The sequence below is a fragment of the Chaetodon trifascialis genome, chromosome 18 (genome assembly GCF_039877785.1).
Source record: "Chaetodon trifascialis isolate fChaTrf1 chromosome 18, fChaTrf1.hap1, whole genome shotgun sequence".
NCBI classification, from domain to species: domain Eukaryota; kingdom Metazoa; phylum Chordata; class Actinopteri; order Chaetodontiformes; family Chaetodontidae; genus Chaetodon; species Chaetodon trifascialis.
In genome coordinates, this window is record NC_092073.1 from 11283394 (window position 1) to 11307521 (window position 24128).

Here is a 24128-nt window from a genome sequence, read left to right on the forward strand (position 1 = left end):
CAAACGCCATGCCGAGACTAATTTATCATTTTCTAACATTAGTGGTAAGTGGCAGCCAGTGGGAAACATTTGCTCCTGCTGTCTTTTCTGCCTGACTGGCTGTGCAGCTCAAGCCTTCAGTGCTCTTTAAAAGGAGTATATCACTGAAGTTATGTTTGCTGTCTTTCAATTAGTATGCAGTTATTTTTCATCATTAAGGATATGCCAAGACAAACAATGATACAGCACCAAATGACGTTCAGAAATGACATTGCGTTAGTCTTTCCTGCAGATGAAGCTAATCACCAAGATCACTTGCTGCATATGTAGACAAAGGTGATTTCAGTTGATTGTGGTTTGTTATTTGCCTGCAATATACAGTATTCTATAGCTTTAAAGTTGATATGTTAGTCAAAACTGGAAGAAGTCAATATATGGAGACATTTAAGAAAACTTGTGCAAACTTGCAATGTCAGTTTTCTACGCATTGATATTCCAAAAGTTCCAGGATGTTCAGTTTTTAGGGATGTGATGATGTGACCAAACAAAACCTTAAGAGTTCAAGGCCAAAACACTGGAATTATTTTTAAACTGGCTCCAGCTTTGAAAAGCCACAGTCGAGTGTATGATGATAGCGATTGTGCTCTCATCTGTTCCATTACAACGCGCTGTAATAAAACATTAGTTCTGAGCTTTATGAACTGTGTGCCGGATTCTCAGCATTCGTATCTGTTTTTCACCAGCGATTAAATAAATCATCCGTAAAGCGCAATTCTTAATTCACTAATTGTCGCGTAGACCAGCAGATTGCATGTGCTTCAACAGTGTTTTTGCCGCTCTCTGAGATATAAGGCAGATGAATGTACAATTCCTTGACAGATTCAGATCACTGAAGGTCCCGTGGCTTTCATCTGCCTTGGAGAGCCCTTGCTGGGCATTCTGGGATGCATTATTGGTGCATTAAAGCACTGCCTGTGAACTCTTGAGGAAATAATGGGAAGCTGGCAACTAAGATAATCGTAACCAGGGGCAGTAAATTATCAAGGCCATATATAAGATGTCGCGTAAGCTTATGGATTCACCGGCAAAATTTAATTATGTTGTTGTCATATTCCACTGGCTACAAGCAAACATAGCACCAGCTCGGTGCCTTGTGGCAATGTTGTGGAGTGTTTATTCATATATGATGCGATAGATGACGAAATGCAGAATTAGAGCAATCAGCTATGCTTTAGAACAAATAAAGTACAATGAGAAAGTGACCGAGTGCAAAGGCATCTTATTATAGAAAAAAGGGGGTTAGAACGTAAAAGCCTCATATAATAATTCGGGTGGGGATCCAAGCCGAGGAAGGCAGCCCCTCAGTTGGTATGCAGATGACATGCAAAGTTGAGCGAAACAAATGTGACCTCTAGATGAGTGTTTTGTTGTGCTTAATGGAATTGGTAGTGTTTAGTGGAGAGAAATGGGAGAATCAGTGCTGGGGGGGAAGCAACGCAGAAAGAGGGAGAGAAGGAAAGAGACAGAGAAAGAGATAGATGGCTAATAAATAGCTTTCATTACCCTGTGGCAGCCACACAATACATTGATGTATTATTTTTAATTTTTACCTGTTGTCTCTCTCTCTGTCTTTTGCTTGTTCTCATTGTCTCATTTTCTGTCACTTCTGTCCTCCTCTTGCTATGCACATCTATCTCTCCATCCTCTAGTTTTCATATTTCTTCATTGTATTATCACTGTCCTAATAAACCGAACTCCCTCTCTGTGTACTCTTACAGCATGTCTAGTCCTGGATCAAGCAGAAGCAGCTTGTGTTTAAGTCTGTATATGTGGGATAATCACTTTTGATCAGCTCTGTTGACCAGGCGTTCCCTTTGGCCGTATCATTTACGGATCCTGTTGTCATGTATTTATGATGCTCATGGGTTTAAGCATATGGATTACATCTATTTTGTAAACAGACAGATCCTTGCTTCAGGCGTCACTGAATTGTTATCTGTCACTGTTGATGGAGCTTGATGCGATTTATGAAATTAAGAATTGCAATACAGAGAGAAAGAAGACAAAAGATCCCTAACAACAACAATGCCGCCATCAGGCAGGGATGGGCGGTATGACCTGCAGTTCATATCACACAGTTTTTTTGTTTTGTTTTTTATGGTATATATCGTAGCATTTACGTACAGCAGCAGACACACACTGACATGGATCATAGAGCAGAAGGGGCTTTGGTCTAACAACAAAGCCAGCTGAACTTGCTTTGCTGTATGAGGTTCCACAAAAAGCGAAGTTAAAAAACCTCAGCCGGCCTACCACTTCAAATGAGAAGCCACGTCTTCGAGCCACTGTTAGCAAGGAACAGTACTTCCTGGATGCTACTCCAGTTTGGTGGCACGGTGGAACAAGCGGTAACACTTTCGCTAGAAGGTCCCCGTTCGAATCCCGCTGTGGGCGCTGGTGGCCTCCACCATGCCTTCAGTGCTTGCGGCTCGAGGAAAGGGGCCTTTCTGTGTGGAGTTTGCATGTTCTCCCTGTGCTCACCTGGGGTACCCTTCATAAAATACCCCCACTAAAAACATGCAAGAAGATCACCACCTGACCAATGGTGATGAAGAGAGTTGGTCCCCGGGTGCCGCTATCGGCTGGCAGCCCACCGCTCCTGGTCTACCGTGGAGGAAGGCAGACGATGGATGGGTCAAATGTGGAGAAATAATAATTTCACAAATCATGAGCATTTGCATGATGTTGTGTGTGTGATAAAAATAAAGTATGTTTCTTCTTCTTCTTCTTCTTCTTCTTCTTCTTCTTCTTCTCCTTCTTCTTCTTCTTCTTCAGTTCAATGAGTATGTGCATAGCTCCTTACCTGCGTGTTATTGCGGCCCAAGTAAAGCACATTATTTTCAATATGCAAAGACATTTATCATGAACTGGCTGAAAGTGACACCGTTGATGTTACCGAAACCTGATACCACCTGCATGGTCTTCATTAATTCATGTGGCCTTATTCTGGCCCTTTGTTCATGTGATAACAAGTGGTTGTACACAGGTGGATGCATGTCATGTATGTTGAGTGAGTGACAAGCACACACACACAGATTCAAGCACATGCACACACACAATATTTTCATTGCTCTCAGTCATCTGTTTGTGTGCTCTGCTGTCAGATATGAATGTTGGTGTCAACATATTGAACTGATACAGATACAGAAAAAGTGTGTGTGTGAGAAAGATAGAGTGAGTGAGAGAGAGAGAGTGTGTGGGAGGCCGAGTTAGGTGTAAAGTTCATGTCCTGAGGCAGTAACAGCTTTCTGATTGTGTTGTTCAGACTTACACATCTGCCCAAAGACCCCTCGGGTAGGTCAGAGAAAAGTAAGGCCTGAGTGTCTGCATGTGTGTGTGTGTCTGTGTGTGCGTGCACTGTGTATGACAGAGAACAAAAGTATTGAGTCACCGCACACACATGCTTGTCCTGCTGTACATTGGTGCCCAGTTCCAGAGCCAGTATAGGACTATTTATTCTAATCAAGCTGTGGCATTTAGTTCCACACCAGCAGGGACCAGTGCCACTCTTTGTGTCGCGTGTACAAACACACACACCCACCCACACACACACACACACACACACACACACACACACATATCCACATGTTTTCTCACCCTGTGCCCAGGACTTTTCTCAGGGGCGAACACATTTGCTAGTCTATAAAGTTGTCCTACCCTGAGGAGCAGACATTCACGCCACTGGTTTGGTTTTGGTTTTCACACACTTTAGAGTTGATCACAGCAACTAATACACCCCAGACACAAAAATCCCCCTGCTTGTCTGTCATTGAATAAAGTTTTGTTTGACTTGTGCTAACTTCTCTTCTCTTCTCTTCTCTTCTCTTCTCTTCTCTTCTCTTCTCTTCTCTTCTCTTCTCTTCTCTTCTCTAATTAGCCATACAGCCAGCATACCTTGCTGATGGGAATATCATTAGTTAGGCTAGTATTTGGCCAAAAACCAAAGTATTAGATGAAGCACAGTTTTGACGATAGCGCTAGATTAAAGTCAGGACATCACGAAAAATAGAAATATAAACTTTTTTTCACCTTTTTTGCAGGTCTGTTCTGTGCTCAATTAAAGTGTGGTTCGTCCTTTAACATATTATCATGTTACACTGCATGAACTCAGTATCTTCTGTTTATTTTTACACGACATTATTGCATCCCCTTAATTTGAAAGGAGTTTAGAGACCCACGTTCCACACAGGTGATTTCTGTTTTATGTTGCCTTTAATTTATTGGACAAGTCTGTCACATCCGGACAGCTTTTAGACTTCACGCACTTATCATTTTACAGCTTTCTCTGTGCTCTCGCTCTCTGTCCCTGACCACCCTCCTGTTTTTGCCATGGCTAAAATACTATCCAATTACATTCCTTTATCTCACTATACCCCACTCTCGTCTCCTGCGTTGGGTGATAATAGAGGGATCCATCACACCATTAGCTGCAGGCGGTTTTATAAGCTCAGCAAAATGCTGCATAGAGAGAACTCAAATTATATGCCGCCGCATTATTCCTTAAAATACGCCTTGTGTTTGGGCCTGTGTGTGTGTGTGTGTGTGTGTGTGTGTGTGTATGAGTGATGATGATTCTGGGAGTCATGCTCCCCCCTAATGACTGATGATGCATTTCCAAGAGGAGAGGAGAAAAATGGTGGCAGGTGGCGACATCTCTCACACCGCTGTCGTCCCCACTGTCTATCTTTCTGCCTGCCTCTCTCTGTGTTGTTTCATCTCTCCCACCATCTATCTATCTTTGCGCTTAAATTACATCTTGGCTTTTCACATTTTAGTGAGTGCGTTTTTTTTTTTCTCTCTCTCTCACATGGCACATTTCACTGCATATTGAGAAACAGCACCTTTGGCTTTGTGTTTCCTTTAGAAGACTTGATGGTATTGCTAGTAGCCAGGTTAGCTGAAATGAAAATTGTTCAGTTAAAGGGCGTTCAGACAGTATTCAGACTTACTTAATACTCCCATGTGCTGATTAAAAAATGCAGTTTTATCTCAGCATCCTCAAACAGAACAACACTCAAGTGCAGGTGGGCAGGGGTTTAGAGATTGATTGTTGCTCTGGGACACTTAAGTACAGCCAGTGTATATCAAGTATACGAAGATCTTAAATCTTGCTTGTCCAGTCGATGGCTCATCTCTTAAACAGTTGCCAGAACAGTGGATGCTTGGTCGCCTCTGAGCGTCTATCTCTGGTTTCTGTACTTTGTACAGAGAGATACCACTATTTACACTGCTTCCATTTCTGACTGTGACATCCTGTTAGCGTATACCACAAACTGTGTAAATAGTGGACAGAGCTTCTGGGTCTGAAAAGTGAAGCCGACATGAAGTGCCTTAAACTTGCATTCTTTGGAACTCCAAGACAAAGTCTGATTGTATGTGTGCTTATGAGAAAATTACCCTGCTTCTCACTTGATTTATTACCTTAGTTAAACAGTTTCTTCCAACTCCCAAAAAGCCATGATGGTCGCAGCCATAATGCCACACTTGAGGCTTTGGAGCAGCAGTCAACAAACCAATAGGTGATGTCACAGTGGGTTTATACTCAGTTTATACTGTCAAAGACTTTGTCAGCTTTCTGTCAATGATGGCTGGCAGGTCAGCTGCCACTATGTACTCTGTTAAGGATCACATCTAAAATGTTTCAGATCTCGATGATTCTTTCCAATATGTCATCTTTTTTCCTTCACCGTCAAGTGGCGTGGTGAGTCCAAATAATGTCCCTCTGCTTCATTCCGGCTGTGGAAGTGAGGGCGGATAGATAGATAGTTCATGTTTACTCCTGTAGGAGTCAGCAGCTGGTGACTCCATGTTAGTGGCAAGGAGACGGAGGCCTGCAGGGCCAACAGCAGCAGTGTGTGTCTGTGTGTGTGTGTGAGAGAGAGAGAGAGAGAGAGAGAGAGAGAGAGAGATTGTGAGTGTGAATGCTTGTGCGTATATATATGTGCACCCGCGTGTGTGTGTGTGTTCTCATGCTGAGGGGAATCGGGGGTGTTTGGTTCATTAAACATGCAAATGCATGCTTATCTTCCCCCAACACCAGATAGTGGTGAAAATAGATAAGAACCAACCAAACCATGCCAGAGAGACAGAGAGAGGAAAACGGCGAGAAACTGAGAGGGAAACACTGAGACAAAACACAGACAGAGAGAGAGATGATAAAAAAAAAATACACAGCAAGAAAGAGAGTGAGTCCAAAAAACAAGGTGTGGAGGAAGAACAGAGAAAAGAGGGGAGAGCAGCAGAGAGACAGAAGAGAAATGAGCTTATTAACAAATGCTGTGGAAGGTAATGTCTCCCAAGAGCTTATATAATAGGATACCTGATGGCTATTTGAGCATGTGTGTTATCTGTTTTCTTTGTTTTTGACATCATTAGCCATTGTAGCTCCCCATGATAATATTTGTGAGCAGGTAGTGCAGTTGTCTGTTTGTCCATGCCACTCATCCATTACTTATTGATCAGACAACTCTGATCACATTTGAACAAAATATGGCGACATGATGCATTTCGCTGCTGCTTCTGACATTTTTTGCTTAAATTACAGGTCAAACCAAGGTGATAAATGTGATGCTGATTGACCGTGACAGAGGCTGTTTACAAGCCCACCATGTTCACTGCTGATGTTGTTTGTGATCAGCGCTGAACTCACCCTGAACTCACCACATAAAACTTTCAGTGCGTGTGTGTGTGTGTGTGTGTGTGTGTGTGTGTGTGTGTGTGTGTGTGTGTGTGTGTGCATCACTTGGTTTGGCACTCCTTTTGACTTTGGTGCTTAGAATTATTCTGAGGAAAAGAGTGTGTGCTAGTGTGTGTGTGTGTGTGTGTGTGTGTGTGTGTGTGTGTGTGTGTGTGTGTGTGTGTGTGTGTGTGTGTGTGTGTCAGTGGAGGCAGTTATTAGTATGCATTTATGTGGGATTATGGTCTTCACTTTGCTGTCAGTTCAACAGGAATGGCTGAAAAAAGTGTGTGTGCATTCATCCATACGGAGACGCAGAGGTGTTTTGTTGACCACACTCCAAAAACTCGACAGGCTATTACAGTGCTTTTTAATATGCAGCATTTGTGTGTGTGTGTGCATGTGCACATGTGACACCCCGCTTTTCCTGTCTGCCGCCTTGTAGGCATGTATTTTTCTGTGTCTGAGTGTGTGTGGTGACAAGCGTGATCAGTGTTAGGGAGAAAAGGTTTCCATTTAACAGGATTAAAATAGGATAGTTCAAAAAAAGTCAACTGTAATTCACGACAGCTACGTTAAAAACACTGTGATCACAGCGCAGATGCATCACAGAGACACAGGTGATTACTGGTAATGGTTGTAATGTGTAGTGTTAGTCAATATTATGCTTGTATTGGGATCAGCAAAGTATTACCTCATTTAAAATTTCAAGTGTTCCATTGTATTGTGTTTCCACCTCCAAAATTAAAGCTGAAGTAGTCGCTGGAAGCTCTATCTTCGCACCAGTTATGGACTTTCTGGAGTTTTATGGAATTTTACAAGATGGCCTGGAAAATCTTGTGATTTGATTGATTTTCATAGGATTCCCATGATTATGAATATAATATAAAAGCAGGTAATTTCACAGGGATAAGCACGTACAAAGATTATATCGGACTTCTTCCATTAATTGCAATATTATACCAATATAGAAACAGGAAATAAAAAACATTTAAATGGCTATTTGGATCACATGTGTTGGTTGAAAGGGAATAAAGGGAATGCAACTTGAGAGGTTAAAGACCCCGCTGACACCGATACCTACAGCTTTCTGTTGTTTGTAAGCTCAACCAGCCGTCTCGTTTGCATTCACTGGATATAATTAGAACCAGTGCTGCAGGTAAAGTTATAAATGCCCAGAGAATTGGACTGAGAGAGGCAAATGAGAGAAGAAAAGAGGATAATAGTAGAGGTGAGGGAAGAGCGCTGGAGAGATAATATATATAGAGAGAAAAGGAGACAAATGGGTGAGACTCCAAGATAGTCTCAAGCAATATTAAGGGATAAAGAACAAGCTGCAAGCTGCATGCAGAGTCAGTCATTAATATATTTGTCCCGGTGAATGTGTGCATGTCCATTAATGCGCAGGACTTATAAACATGGCTGCTTTTAAGTTCTTGTCCTCTTACTGTCATGAAAAGAGTTGGTGCTAGAGGGCCTCAGAAAACTCTGCCTTGTGTGTGTTTGTGTCAGTGTGTGTGTGAGAGAGGAAGACTGAGAGGGCAAGCGAAAGAGAAAGAATATGAGTGAGTTTGTCCTCTTGAGGCTTCATACCCTGAGGCCAAAGGAATCAGTGCCTGGAGCAGTTTGAGCAAAAGATTTTATAGTGGAGGCATTGTGGGCGATAGGTTGTGTGTGTGTGTATGTGCGTGTGTGTTTGCATGGCAGGGATGGGTTGTTTTGGTGTCTGTGTGTGTGCCTTTTCTTTTCACAAACCCAAGTTCATCACTTTTAACTTTGGGAACCTCACCAACACTTTGTCATTAATATGTTGCGACAGTGGGAAGAGGACAAAAATCGACAGAAAAGACAAACTGTCTGTTTAGACTCCAAGCCTTTATTCTGCATCGTTACCTCTGGTGCCTACATGAATATTGAAGCCTTCAGCAGTTTGAAAGCAAACAAAAAGACAGGACAAATGATTGATTGAATTCATTCATTGAAACATAAAACAATGCATGCGCTATACTGTGCTGTGCTGCACAAAGCATCATATTCCCACAAAGACTTCTTAGAGGATTTAGATTAACACAATAAAGCTAGCAAGTTTATTTCCTGAGGGCCAGGAGTAGGATGTGGGGGCAGAGTCCTCCCAAGAGCCATAACTGGATGCTGTGATTACACTTTTCATTGTGACTTTTATCACCTGCTCTGGATGCTCCCAAATCGATTTTTGTTTGCATTGTAACCCAATGAGTCAGACGGTGTCCTGGGTGGTGAGAGTCGCTCAGCGCTTTAAAACTGACATAATCCTGATGGATTCCTGTGGAGAGTCACAGTCTTTAACTTGTGCGCGAGCATTGAAATGAGTTGGAGAGCAGCTGGTTTCATGTGACATCCCATGTGAATGTAGATTGTTCACATATTGGCTATAATTGTCTATAATGCACATATACTTAGTATTTTAAGCTCGTTTTTTACCGTAGGTACTTTTCTTTTTCTTTTTACAACAATGGATATCCTTTGTCTGAGTGCAGACATGTGGTGTTTGAACAACAGATTTCTGTGGTGCCTGGCAGTTTGCTTTGTTCCAGTTTCACTTGTTATGTCTACTTTTCCTTTTTTCCTGAACCTGTCTCCTTTTTGTATTTTTTATCTCTGGTCCGTTGAGACTCGCTTGTGACAAATGGCCTTATAAACTCGCAAAAACTTGCATGAGGCATTCACGGACGACAATGAACTAGTGAAACCAACCAAGGCAATCACGTTAAATATTGTACATGTATGTCTCAAACAAGCTGTTCTGGTCTTCAGTCTGGTCTCAAAATAGTGTTGGCTCGTGTGCTTTTTTACTATCTCTCCATGAGGCCAGCTGCTTCATGGCTAGCTTCATTGTTCTAAGGTTGCATCTGCTCTGAGGTTCTAGCCATCAGGTACAGTACCTCCCATGGCTATTTTCCACACTAAAGAGCCTGTTTCTCTGCTGTCCTGTCTGGATCAATGTCATAGAAGATGGAGGAAAAAAACAAACTCTAGGTCTATTTCTTTTTTTTGTACGTTTGTGTATGCGGGGACGATCTAAAGTTTTTAAAATAGATGACTAAACGTATGCATAATGGACAGGGGAAGTGAAGGGTCTTGATCACTAAACAAGGAAACATGTCGGCAGCTTCCTCAAGAACACTGTGAGGCCTCATCAAATAGAGCAAATCAGGACACATGCCACATGGAGGTGTTCAGATGGGGGACCCTACACGTACCCACTTAAAGTGATATTTTACTTTAGTACTTTATATACACCTGCAGTGCAGAGCATTTATTGCCCTCAGGCACCACTGAAATTAATTTTTTTCCCATTCTCTCAATATCAGAAAAAAAGAGAATAATGTGAGTATATTAAGGACACAGGCTGAAATAAGAGTGTGTAAGTGTAATTATCCGTGTTTTGAAATATATTTGATGCACATTCATTTAGCGATGTCACCACTCAGTATCTTAGGCCTTAATAAATGAAAATCACAATCAAAGCAGCACAACCAAACACTGATTCTGTTGCAGTCAGGATACTGTAGTATGTGTGTACTGTGTGTGTGTGTGTGTGTGTGTGTGTGTGTGTGTGTGTGTGTGTGTGTGTGTGTGTGTGTGTGCAGATAAAAACAGAAATGGAAAATGAATGCAACAAAGAGGAAATTACAAAGAAATAACCTTTACACTGTCATATTTTCCCATAGCAGCTTCGTATACTATTACCCAATCACTAAAAAATCAAATCTTAACATCTTTTCTGCGTCTCTGTCTTTTCAAGATGTTAGCAATGTTACACATTTGACACCTATAGACAACAGCCTGCAAAATGCTAAGAATTAACAACTTTGCAATGCTAGCAGAGAGACAGGAAAATTCACAAGCAAGTTAGCTGCACACTGCTAGCCAGATGGCCTTTGCGTGCATTGTGTGTGTGTGTGTGTGTGTGTGTATATGTGTGTGTGCGCGCTCTGGGTCTGAGATGGATGCTGTTGAGTCATCGCAGAGCAGACATGGTGATATATTGTGATAGCCAGCCGGCTCCTCTCCTACCAATTAATTAAAGCCTCAGCCTCAGGGTCCCACTGCATGTCCTACCACATCATTCTCATCGATCAATCAATCACACATATACATGCATAGATGCCCACATACTGTATAAATTCATGTAGGCTGAACAGCCTCATCGCCTTCCACACCTACAACCTGCACCATGTTATTTGTGTAATAGAGCATGGGCATCATTCATTTTCTCTCGAAAGAGGCCATGTCACCCTCCTGTGCAACATTAGCCGTCTAAAGCATTAATTACAGTCGAGGAATGTGAACCAGATGAGTGATAGGTCCAGCAAGGCATTAGTATACATTACATGACCACAACTGGACTATGTGGGAATGGGTTGAATAAGAATTATTCAAAGAATGTGATTAAATGCATCCCAGGAGCTTGCTATTGTGAGGAGCACAATGTACCCACACAGCTTCTTTAAATTCAAACAAATGGCATATTGAGAGAATGAATCACCCAGAAGCCTAGTTCTTGAAATAGAAATGGAGGTTGGCCTGCAGAGTTGTGCTAAGTGACCAGAAGAAACTAAGATCAAGCTCAGTGCAACGCGAGGATGCAAAGCTCCCCTGTAACAAGATTAGCGTCCGCTCTAATGTTAATAACTGGGCGAGAGGCGAAAATGAAGAGGCTTCTGTAGACTTCATTGAGCTGACCTGTTACACGTTTACACGGCATTAGTGTCATCAAACAAGTTCTCAGCTAACATTTGCTCCTGTTCCCTCTCATTTGACATGTTGAATATTGCACTTAATTGCGTTAAGTGTTATCATTTTCTCAGTGTGCGTGCTATTTTTTTATTTTTTTTTTTTTAATTTGACAACTATCTCACACTTCAAGTGCTCTCCCCTTAATCATGAATATTGACAGTATGAAGCTCATGTTGAGCTATTATGCTGATCACACAGTCAAGCGGCGACAGTTCTATGCGGTGTAAGATTACAAGTGTGCATTTGTGTGTGAGTGAAGCCACCGAGTATTGGTAATTGGTCTCATGGGGCCCTCAAAGAGAGAGACGGTGTAAGGCGAATAACCTCTCCCCCTTGCATGCTCACACACATACTGTACACACACACACACACACACACACACACACACACACACACACACACACCCTAATACATCCCTCCACTGGAGTGGAAGCTGCTGAGAGTGACGCTGTGACTCCCACTAAATCATTGGTTAGATTATCCTCTGGGGAATGAGTGATTTAGACTGTGGACTGCTTCAGCCCCTAAAGCTTTGAGATGTTCTATCCACCCATGACATCACACTGCTGCCCTTGAGTATGTGTCTGTGTGTGTGTCATATCGACGTATGGGTTTCACGGTGCCTGACGGGCTGTGGGAGAGATTACGATTTATTTAGCAGACAAGATGCAGACGGTGGGGTGATTTCGGTTGTTGTCTGAAAGAAATATGACTCAATGAATCAGACACAATGGATGTAAATGCACACGCTTTAAGAACAGGACGTACCTCCTTCCACTCATCTGAAGGAGCAGATTTGTGTGGATGTGAATTGGGTGTGAAATTGCCAAAAGATAAAAGCTGTTTGACTGGGAAGATGAAAAAGTTATGAAAGTGTTCCATCACTCCATGAAAATGATATGTCCAAGGGAAGTGGCAGACGTGGCACAACATGAAATATCAGCTCCAACATAACCTTTAAAGGAAACTAGAATACACAGCGAGAAACAACATCAGCATCAGTTTCACTCCACTTTGTAAAAAACTGTTTTTAAAAACGTCTAAAGCAATGACTGACTGCACACTGTCCAGACCTCATTTTGTGGTAATGACAGTTCTACATGTAGAATCAATCATCAGTGACTCACAGTGGCTGAGGCTGAACTGTTTCTGACTGTGAGCCAGCAACACAGTTCACAAATTCTAGTTACTGTTCCGGCCAAGTGTTTTCACCTTTGGTCTCTGTAATCTGTGTTAATCCTGTGCTGTTTGTCTAATTATTGGACCTTTCAGCGTTACATGCAGGGGTTGACATCTCATATAATTTTAGCATTTAGCCTTTCATCTGCTCATCTCCAGCTGGAAACATTTGAAGATGGATATTTTGTGGAATTACGGAAATATTTTTTGTGTACTACGACTTATATTACAGTCACTCGACTGAATTTAGGTGAGTTTTCATGGGCCAGCAGTGTACTTATTCATCATCTGTCCTTCTGACTTTAATTTGCTAGTGTACTTAGCAGCCTGTGGTATTATTATTCATATGTAAATGTGTATTGTTATGCTAATATTACGGCCACTTTGTCACATGTGATTATGGTTCAGTCAACGAGGCCTTAATGGAGCCAACAGTGCATGTCGTTCAAATAATATTGCAGATGGGTTTATTAAAAGAAAAAAAAAAAGTTTTTGTTTGACATCACTTTGTTGAAAAAAATGCATATAATGTGGCACACAAGTAGAAAGTTTGAAATTGGCAAAAAGGCGAGGTATGAAAGGCAAGCTTATTATATTTAAGTACTTTCAGGTAAAGGGATTATATGTCCGTATGTGTATGTTTATGCATGACTGGTGCAAGTCTACAAGTCTTCTCTACCTTGAGAATTCCCTACTAAACACTAAGCAGAGTGTTGGGGGCTAGCTGAATCAGCATGATATTTATGTGATCCTTAGATATAACCATCCCATTCAGAAAATCAACAATCTATTCCTGGTGTATAGAAGCTCAGTGTAGCAGCGTCCAGCTTGTAATTGGTTGCTTTACTTACTACCGTACAGTATGGTCTTTATTTACAGACTCACTGCTAAACTGACTGCTGTCCACATGCATGACATGCACATTAACTTTATAGGGCTCCTGGGTCTCTGCATGATCTACAGAGCAAACTGGAAGATCTCAAAGCACTGCACATAAATAAACCAACAAACACCACAATCCAGTTCTTACATTGTGTTTCAGTGTATTGAAGGTAAAGAAAAGGCTCAAATACTCTGGTTTAATGATGATCAAGCAAATCTCATTGTTTATACATTGTTTGACATAGTTGATATATCAGAATAACTTCATCATCAAGAGTCAGCATTAAAACTTGTATTCTATTGTTCAGTAATATCAAAAGTGAAACTTTTATTCTCACATTTTCCTAATGTGTGAGCTAGAGCTCTTAATCTCTAGTTCAATAACATGTCAGAACAGTCTCGCTGCAGTAAACCTTGTTAGATGAGTATAAATATTGGACAGCCTCTATCTGTGTGGAGTACAATAATACAGGCCACAGCCAGTGTCAGGCCACCCGTCCCTGGTGAATTATGCATGGAAGTATTCTGTCATTATCTGTGTCGGTGCAAAACGGAGATAGCCCACCTATCATAATAACTATAATAGCTTGGTGATTTAGACACACACAGCAGATGTTCATGAGCTGAAATAGTGCGACCAGCAGGTGCTGCTCACAGTGGAAACCCACATTTGGTGCATGTGTATACGCACACAAGTAACTGTATGAACAAGCATGTGTGCAAACGGACTGGAGACGCATGCATGCCCTGTGAGCGGCCCTGCACAATCTGCAGTGAAAATATATGCTAGAGTAATTGCATGCATGCACAATCTAACGGGGGGCTTTCCAAAATATTCCCCGGGCTTTGTCCTCAGACATAAACAGATGTATGTATGTGCTGCATGAATGTAGAAGTTTGTGTAGGAGGACACATACTTAGAGTGCATGCAGGTCCACAACCACATGGTTGTCGGATGAACATCTGCATGTGAGTGTGTAGGACTTGAAAGTGGGAGAGGAGGCAGCTGCAGAGAGCTGAAATATCTCTATTGAACTTGTCAATACCACGGTGCATTGTTTTCTTTGGTTTTTTTTGTATCGAGAGAGGGTTTTGAAGCGGCTGTCAGCAGTCAGGCATTAGAAGTCATTCCAGCAAACACTTTGACTAGACAATTCTCTTCCAGCCTGACTGTTGAACTGTCATTCAGCTGTCATACTCACAAAAGTTTGTCCTCAGCCTTGTTGCGAGCACAATGGACCGCTTTCTGAATAGAGTATCAGAGAGCTCGCACGGATACGTACAGGCACGCTCATATAGACACATATCTGTATATTATGAAAGTAGACCTGGCATATATGCATCCACATAAACAGAAACACTTTTTGCTTTCAATGCCTCAATGTTTCAAGTTAGTTTTCTGTTGGTTTTATTCTTTTTATTCACATCGTCATATCGCCCCCAACACAAAGGCTACACACACTCCTATACACACACACACACACACACACACACGCGAGCGCATGCCACCCCCACTTCCTGTGCAGAGCATAAAAGCCCACTCCTCTGGCTTGATTGACAGATTACCGTCATGGTGTCACACTGCCATGCTGATGATGAAGTGCGACACTGTTGTTATGACAACCACCAGTGGGTAGATATGTATCCATACAACAGACAGATCTACAAAATAGATTGAGTGGTTCCCAAACCAGCTCCGTGCCCAAAAGTGAGTCGAGGCACTTTTGCCTCACATTACCTTGCATTTTTCTCCCTTGGAGCTGTTGGTTTTTGGCATCAGTGAACAAAAAAATTGTATAATAACCTTTCAGCATATTGTAATTCATGTAGTCTGAGGGAAAACTAGGCTTCTGTGCCTCCTCTTGGCTCTGTTTTCAGGCTTTCAAACAACCAGCGCATGACTGGAGACTGGACAATCGCGGGTCATTTCAAAGAGAGAGGGCGTTCCTAGTGGCTGTTCTACAAATGCAGATGTGCAGGCACGTTCCTTCAGATGGTGAAAGCCCAGTCTTACATAGCCAGACCTGTCTCCACGCTCAATTTTGTTAGGATTTCTGAAAGGGGAAAGGCTGATTCAGTGGCAGAAAATCCTGCAACTTGTGATACATTTCCAATATCTCTTTTGTCTTAAATGGCGCGTGGTACAAAACAAGTGCGACGCTTCTCGGCTCCACACGGACCTTTGTACTCATTATGTTCAGTGCCATGGCGCTCATATCGACGAGTGGCAAAGAGGCAGGATGACAAAGTGTGTGTGTGCGTGTAAACAGAAATCTGTGCACACAGTCAGATTGTGGGGACTCGCCATACTTGTGGAAACAAAATGCCAAATTTTAGGGTTGAGGTTAAGGTTAGACAAGCAGTGGTTATGTTTAGGGTTAGGGTAAGTCTCCAAGAAATAAAAGAAGTCTATGTAATGTCCCCAAAAGTGATGAAAACCTAACGTGTGCGTGCATGTGTATGGATGTGTGTGTGTTATACTAGCATGTCACCCCGCTGTTAGATGGCGTCACAGCTGCCTCCTAAGCCTGGGGCGCTCTGCCCCGAGGCCACGAAGTGCCGGAAGGACGTCTTTGAGAAGGCGAGTGGCAGAGACAGGCACCAGGGTCTTGGCGAGGCTCGCAGTGGAGAGCGGGCCCTGCGAGGCACAAGGTTTCACAGGGCACCCGACCTCCTCTCCTGCCATTTGAACTTGTGAGTTTGGTGGAAGGGGTTTCGCTGAGTGATACGAGTCAGCAGAGAGAGAGGTGGACAGTTCTTCACGGTGTATGTTCGATTGTTACCTGCAGGTTTAAAAGAATCAGCTATGTCACATAGAATCTCATAAAAGTTTCACAACACGTCAGTGTGGCTCAGGTTCTGCTCTGCACAATAAGACAGATATTTTCTCTTCAGACTGCCCTTCAGTGTAGATTTGAAGATACTCTCAGGTCACGTCTATGCATTTCCTACAGTACTGAGGGGCAAGCTGGTCAAAGTACGAACGCTCAACAAGATTTTTGGTAGGTTGCTTGTGAACAGTCGGCTTGTAAACCCTCCCGGAAAGATTTCACAGATGAGGGTTCTGCTAAGCAAGTGCAAATTAGATGAGAAGTTGAGAACAGCAAGGCAATGCTTCTTAGTGCCTATGAAAGAATAAAGATATTTAAAATGTAATTTAGACAAGATCTGCATCCATTATTGAGCCTCATTGTGGGGGCTGAAGAGTTTTATTGATTTCTTCTTTTTCATTAATACTACCTACTTAGCGCCTTGTCACCAGCATTTGTATGTTATATAAATATAAAATTGTACTGGTGTCCAGCTTCTTGCACCACCCATAGTTTGTCAGCCCTGAAATGATCCATGATTCTTTAGATCAGCTTTCACAAAAATCTTTGAAACTGAAATGAATCATTATTCAACCCATGTGCTGTTCCCAAATGTCTGCCATCAAATGCTTTGAATGTGCTTTCCATCATAACACGTCAGTCATAAAATATCAGCAGAATTTTGAATGCTTAATGCAAACACACCTGCTTTATGTTAGAGAATACAGTTTTTAGTGGTTTCAGTGATTTTTGTGATTCATCTAAATACAACAGGTGGAAAAATGCGTTTGTCTAAAATGTGGCAATGAAGGAAACACAGAACACTTAATATCCTGTCCCCCACCCCATATATACTTGTATAAGAAGTAGGAGATGCAATCATTGAACCTCATTCCAAGCTAATTAGTAGGTTTATAGCTTAATGAATGGCCTATTAAATAGACTGGACTGCTTTGTAATGGCCAGCTTCCCCCTGTTTGGCTTGAGTGCTTCTCTATCATTCAGGTTTATTTCAGCCCCGATGAACACCAGTCACACTGACAACTGACATTTAACAAAAGCTGGAAAACAGGGCAGCGCATTTAGGAGGTGGATCACCCCTCAGCTGGAGAGCTTGATTTCAAGCAGCCATGTCCACAGCTATCCATCCTGCTTGTTCAGCTCTCCTTGAACAAGACCCTGAACCCCTCCCAGCTCCCAGCTGTGCTGTAGCACCTCTTTGCAGGCGAAGATGAATGAATATCCTCATGGAGATCAAGGAGCACCATCTCAGTTCCTACATCTCTGCCTTTTTGTGTATTAATAATGCTCATATTGGCAGCCTCTCCAACCTTAAAGCCACTATGTGCTGTATTATTTTCTCTGCCGCTCTGCAGGGTGTTACTCGTGTGTGTGCTGTATGAAGTTAGCCCTGTTGTTACAGGCCCATTGTCACTTTCTGCCAAAAAGATCAGATTTCTTTCCTACTGATCTTATACTTGCTAGATAAACACTGGAAATTAAATTTAATTGACATCCCCTGTTCCACAATAAAAACACAGAGACACTGAAATATGGATTTATGCCTATAGCTAGTTTTCAGAAAAGCCAGGATATGTTGAGGGCCACCTCTTGCTGAGCCATTAGTAAACATCAGACAGGACATTATGGTCTATTAGGCTCTGGCTTTAAGGCCGGCAGTAATGAAATAGCCCAGGACTGCATGCAGAGCCTGCCATTAATTCCTCTCTCCAACTCAACAGGATAGCAATTATCAAACATGTAAAGCACTTTCACTTCAGCGTTTGTGTGAATTTGACACTGTGTACGTGTTGATGTATTTTTTTTTTATCTGTGAGTATCCACACATACTGTGTGTAACTAAATGTTGTGCACATACTGTATGTCAGCGTGTGTGCGCACAAGTAGCCGAAGGCCATTAAAATTAGCTCTGTGCAGAGTTTGCAGCTGAATGCTTTAACTGTAGAATATGTATGAATATGTATTCTTGTGTTACTGAGAGAAAACCTTGGATGTGTGCTCACGCGGGGAGCGTACATACATATACACACATCTGCACTGACGGCCTTATCGGGACCGGCAAGTGTTCTTAAGTGCTGATAGATAATCTGTGAAGGGAGGCAGCCGGAGGATTTGAGCAGAACCTTGTGTGGCAGTGTGTAACTCTTTCAGAGTAATGCGCTCCGAGCTGAGGACTAATGACTCATGAAGGATGTGGCTGCTGGGATTCCTGTCTGGATAGCTACATGCTACCTTAAACACATGTTAACCTGTTTTTTAATGGTGTACTGAAAATCCAGAAATGTACTGCCACTTTCATACATCTTTTCAGCAAAATCTCTCCAGTGCAAGGTCACACATAGATGAGCCTGTATGAGGCATGTATTTATGTACACACACACACACACACACACACACACACACACACACACACACACACACACACACACACACACACACACACACAAAATGCATCTGTAGTGAATAAATTTACAAAGCATTTCTGATATACCACTAAAAAGTTTGTTTGTTTATGTTGAAGTCACTTTTGAATTACGGTGGTTATAGTTTAAGAACTTGAGTCTCCACAAACAGACAAACATACACATACACACACACACACACACACACACACACACACACACACACACACACACACACACACACACAAATTGGGTCTATATATAAACCATATTTGCATAATGTATTTTCTTCTTGGACATATCTCTGTGAATGCTAAGTAGAGTGTGCGGGTATGTGTGCATGTTGATTTCACCGGGAACGGTAGAGGACGCTCTCTGTTGACTTAAGCTGTGTGGCGGTTGAGAGTGACGTAGTGAATTTAAAGTGTCTCTTTAATACAGGCTCACTGTTAAAAGAGAGGCACTGCCTCACCGGTGTTGTGGCATTGCAGGCGAGAGTGTGCGACGTGGTGGAATAATGCCGTGCTTATTAAATCTCTCTCTCCTGTATGCCAACTCTCCGAGTGTCTCATGCAAACTTTTATTTTTCTTCTCTCGCCTTGCTTTCCTTCTCTCTCTCTCTCTCTAATCAAGTCGACTTTAACACAGTGACACAGTGTTACTACGCTTACCCTGTTGTATTTCCTGCAGCACATGAAAACATAGCTCCCCCACCACCTGATTATGATTCTCCTTTACGGGTGTGCTGGTGTGAGTATGTGCACAATGCTAGCGCTCTCTTTAAATTTGAATTTTGCCTGCAATGCAACAGGATTAGGTCTCATGAACCAGTCTTAAATGTACAAGAACTATTTAGAATAAAATGATGTGGAGTTGGTGCTTGCAAGTCTGAGGTATTTTCTGCAGAATGGCATAAAAATGTAGCATTTTTTGTTTTCCCAGCAATAGTAATCCTGCCCCTGAATCAGCTGTTGTTTAGCATGCAAAACAAGTGTAAATGGTAAATGACACTTAAGGGAACCTAAATCACTTGACCTTAACTTAGTTCAGGCTGGAGAGTAATTGTTAAGTAAGTTTACACTGCCCATGTGAAGACCCTTCATCACACACCAGGGAATTGAGCTGTTTGCTTATTTCCTCAAAGCATTTCATTAAACGTGCATCTTTTTTTGTTCCAAAAATTGCTGAAGTACCATTTAAAGCATGTGGGTGGGCAGCTGAAAGGATTTAATGATGAAAATCATTAGTCCTCAAAACAGTTACAATATTCTAAAAAGGTAAAAGTACTATATAACCAGTGATTTCAAATTCTCCCATTTAACCTTTTCTCCCACATTTGATGGTTAAGTGATTTAATTTCTGCTTTGGAAATTGATAAGTGCTCTGACTTTTACTACATTTATGCTTGGCCCTTCTTCAGTGCTGCACTAGTTTAGCACAGTGGTTAGCAATTACATAATAATGATTTTCAACTAAAAAGAAACGTAGGACGAGCCGCATCCTGAGGTCAAGATGAGGCAGAGATCATGCATCTGCAATCAGAGATGTCAGACGCACAAAACTATTGACTATAGTATAAATGTTAATATTGATTCCTGCAAGTGTGTAATTAGAATGCTGCCATCTTTCTAAACTAAATCACAGATATGAGATTGGGTCCTGAATGCCACCAGAATTCAGCAGACAGAACGGAAACACACAGGGCAAGCCATCTTCTTCATACCCTTTCAGTTCACATTCATTGTGTATTAAATTGTACTTATTTTTGCCTTCTGACTGCTTTAATAGCAGTGAACCCTGTTGCTCTATAGTCTCTGTAATGGCCTCAGCAGGTTTTGCTAATTGAATGGAGGTTAGATTCCAGATGGTTATGATTTGATTTGAACCATGATGGCGGTGTGCTGGTGTCTGCAGTCTGACTCGAAAATCTACACCCGAAGTGAGATGTCAGCGGCGCATAGGCGCCACAGAGGCGCCCGTTCGTTCCTTTCAGTCCACACTGGCCTCAACCTCTGGCGTTGCCGTCATGCTTCAGGACCAGCTGTCCTGTCAGCAGCACAGATCCTGAGGTTCTGCAAGGACAGCAGCTCTCCAAGCTGTCTCACAGGCTGACTGAAATCAGAAATTCATTCACAAATAAGAATATTTCAAGTCAAATCAGAGCTTTTCATTTCACCTCTCCTCTGTCCTTCATTCATGATGAGTAAATAGCTGTTATGATAGCTGATCTTTTCCTTTACAACCCTTGCCTGGCTCCATTGCAGAGTATTAACCACCACTGCTTTACAAGACTCCGATGGTCCAGAAATAGGCTCCCGTGTTTAAAATCAAAACTTACTCAACCGTTTAAATCAATTTCTGAAAGCTATTTAGAAAATGGCCATCTCTGGAAGACCATTACAATTGCAGCCGCGCAGACAAATTGATAGATAAACACATGTAAATATATTCACTCATTTTCGTGTACCTCAACAAACTTCTACACTCATGAAGGCACGCAAACACTTTGTGCACAAATTGGACAAAGACACCCAAGGTGCACACGCACACACACTGACAGACATGTAATTAGAAAGTCTAGTATGTGGAATACCAAACAGTCGAAATGCGACAAACTCAGACACAAGCCAACTAGACCAGACAGCCAGACTAATGGTGTAGATGAAGTCAGATGAAAGAGTCTATATGTATCAGTTAGTCTGTCCGTGTCTGCATTGATCACACAGCAGGCGGGTCAATACTCGTCTCTGACTTTCTCTTTCTGCCTGTCTCTTTCCTTCTACCTTGCTTTGGCTTTTTCTCTCCGTTCAACCCCCCATCAATCTCCGATCAATCGACAGTCATCAAGAGTTTTGTTTGCATGTGCGTGAATGTGTGCGCGTCCACCTGTCGCCGCGCATGTGTCCGCGACACAACATTTGCGAATGAAACGTTACCTGAGTGCACAGGGCCTCATTCTGTAAAGTGTTCTGGTTTTGTAAATGGCTGCCCAGGGCTGACTAATGACTGAAATGGCATTTAGGAATTTTACTTTATTTCTTATTATTTTGTTGTTTGTTTTTTCGGAGTTCAGCAGAACAGAACATAAAAGAGATTCGGGCCATTAGCGGTTCATTTCAGGACAGCAGAATTGACAGTTGCTTTCGGTGCAGTAAATATTTTCCATGTTGTTCAAATATTTAAATGCAGACATCATTGTGAATGTCTCATTTTAGAATGACTCTGCATTCAATGCAAATGAACAGCCAGTTCAGACTGCTGGCTGAATGTCTCCTGCACATATAAAAAAAAGAATCTGAAGGTGACTGAACCACATCTCCATTTTTTATCTTCTGCTGAAGATATTTGACTCGTCTTGTGTTTTGTAAAGCACTTTGGAAGCTTTGTTGTCGTCTGCCTTTGATTTGAAAATGCTGCTCCTCTTTCTTGTATGCTACTGTTGTTGTTCTTTATGAAGTCTCTGTGTTATTATTAACGACATCCTTCTTTTGCAGTTCGACAGATGAGCAGTTTCGCTGGAGCGCTCAAGGTAAAGTTCACCATGAATGTTTATACAAGCACACACACACACACACACACACACACACACACACACACACACACACACACACACACACACACACACACACACAGACACATGCCCATTGACTTTGGTCACTTTTGGGGGCATTACATATACTTACCTTAACTATCACCACTGCTTGCCTAACCCTAACACTTGAAGTTGTGTTAAACCTTACTTACACTGAGAGCTTCAGCAGGGTTTCATATTTGCAACACTTCTTGAGTTGAAGGATTAAATTTATTGCCCCAACACCAACAAAACCTGTTCCGCCTCGTGTCTGAGTGACATACTAGGAAAATTGTGTGTCAAGGAACATTTGAAATTTACACCAGCAGCCCAGTAATGTATGGGCAGAAGCACCCACCCACATACCTGATGGATTAAAGGATGATTGCAGACCCACACACACACTCACGCAGAGGCATAGACACACACTCTAATGCATATCAGAATAACTAAGCAGTGCTAGATCAAGGCCACTGTTGGTTTTGACAGTCTGTGTTAATCTTCATTTGTAAAGACCTCGAACATACACCCATTGCCTGTTTTTCTCACTCAGCTGCTGCTCACATATACACAAAAATGGACTTACACAGTCCAGTCAGGCAGCTCCCTGGGCAGACTTACCCGGGTCCTTTCCTGCACGTAATCCAAATGCCCTACAGCTCACAACCAAGTCGTAATGTGTAGGGTTTTACGAACTCTGAGAGTAGACGATTGAGGTTACAGCCAAGAGGGATCTCATTCATCTTTTGGCCTCCTTCCCTCTGTCCCTCTCCTCTTTGTCTTTGTGTCTTCCTGCGTCTCTCATCCTCTTTTCTCCTTCACAGCGGATGGCCAAAAGGATATCGAGGATGAGTTGACCACAGGTTTGGAGTTGGTGGATTCCTGCATTCGCTCCCTCCAGGAATCAGGGATACTTGACAGTGGAGAACGTAAGTGCGCTTCTCAGCATCATTGTTTGTGTGTCTGTGTGTGTGAAACCAAAGCTGTGCTGCCACCGAAAAACAAAATACAGTTTCTAATTTTCATGTTTATTCACATTTGTTATTTCATGCATGGGAACTTAGTTGTTTTCAAAACTTTGCTAGCACATGAATGATACAAAATCAAGGTCTGCTCAACTCGCAGGCATTTCAGCAAGAGTAAACAAAGTGCTTCAAAAGGGATGTGAATCTCATTTTTAATTCTCTCCTTAAACTGTGTCACTGTGGGGAAAAATACCCAGGCAATCTTAATAAAAACTACACCTGTGTTTGCTTTAAATACTGAAGAATTATGGTGCGTATTGTTTGGTAATTATTCTTGTTTTCCTGAGAGGAAAGGACGGCACGTACTCTCATTAGTCCGTGAGGCCGTCAAACATCTGAAGCAATTCCCTGTGTTGATATCGTGTTCTCACACAGATTTCACATCAACTTACAGAAAGCATGTTGAGCCGAGGGAGGATTTTGTTCCATATTAAATCGAGTGTATACTGTCGTTAGAGTAATTGACTGTGTGAAACTTTGTTTTCTCACCAGGTAAGAGTACAGCTGTAGCAGGGCACTGAAAGGATAGCGTACAGTAGATGAATAATAAATATGACTGACTTGAAAGCTTGATTCAGAACTAGAAGATTCTTCTCTGAGCAGATAAACATTTCATTGCTGCTTTAGGTAACAGCCAGGAAGACAGAAGTGCATAAACAGACAAACACACAGTGCTGCTCATGGATTTTGACCAACAGCTGTCCAGTTTGACGCAGCCTCCCCGTCCTGCAGGCCTTGTATCCT

General features: G+C 42.1%; 1 protein-coding gene across 5 annotated transcripts in view; it reads left to right on the forward strand.

Annotated features, from left to right (window-relative positions):
* ctnnd2a (catenin (cadherin-associated protein), delta 2a) overlaps positions 1–24128 on the forward strand; it is a 232771-nt gene that overhangs the window by 81612 nt on the left and 127031 nt on the right. For all 5 annotated transcript variants that reach the window (XM_070985662.1, XM_070985665.1, XM_070985664.1 and 2 more), the window contains exons 4-5: positions 22283–22317; positions 23184–23288. In XM_070985662.1, the coding sequence (XP_070841763.1) occupies positions 22283–22317; positions 23184–23288 (140 nt within the window). The remainder of the gene's footprint in view (positions 1–22282; positions 22318–23183; positions 23289–24128) is intronic.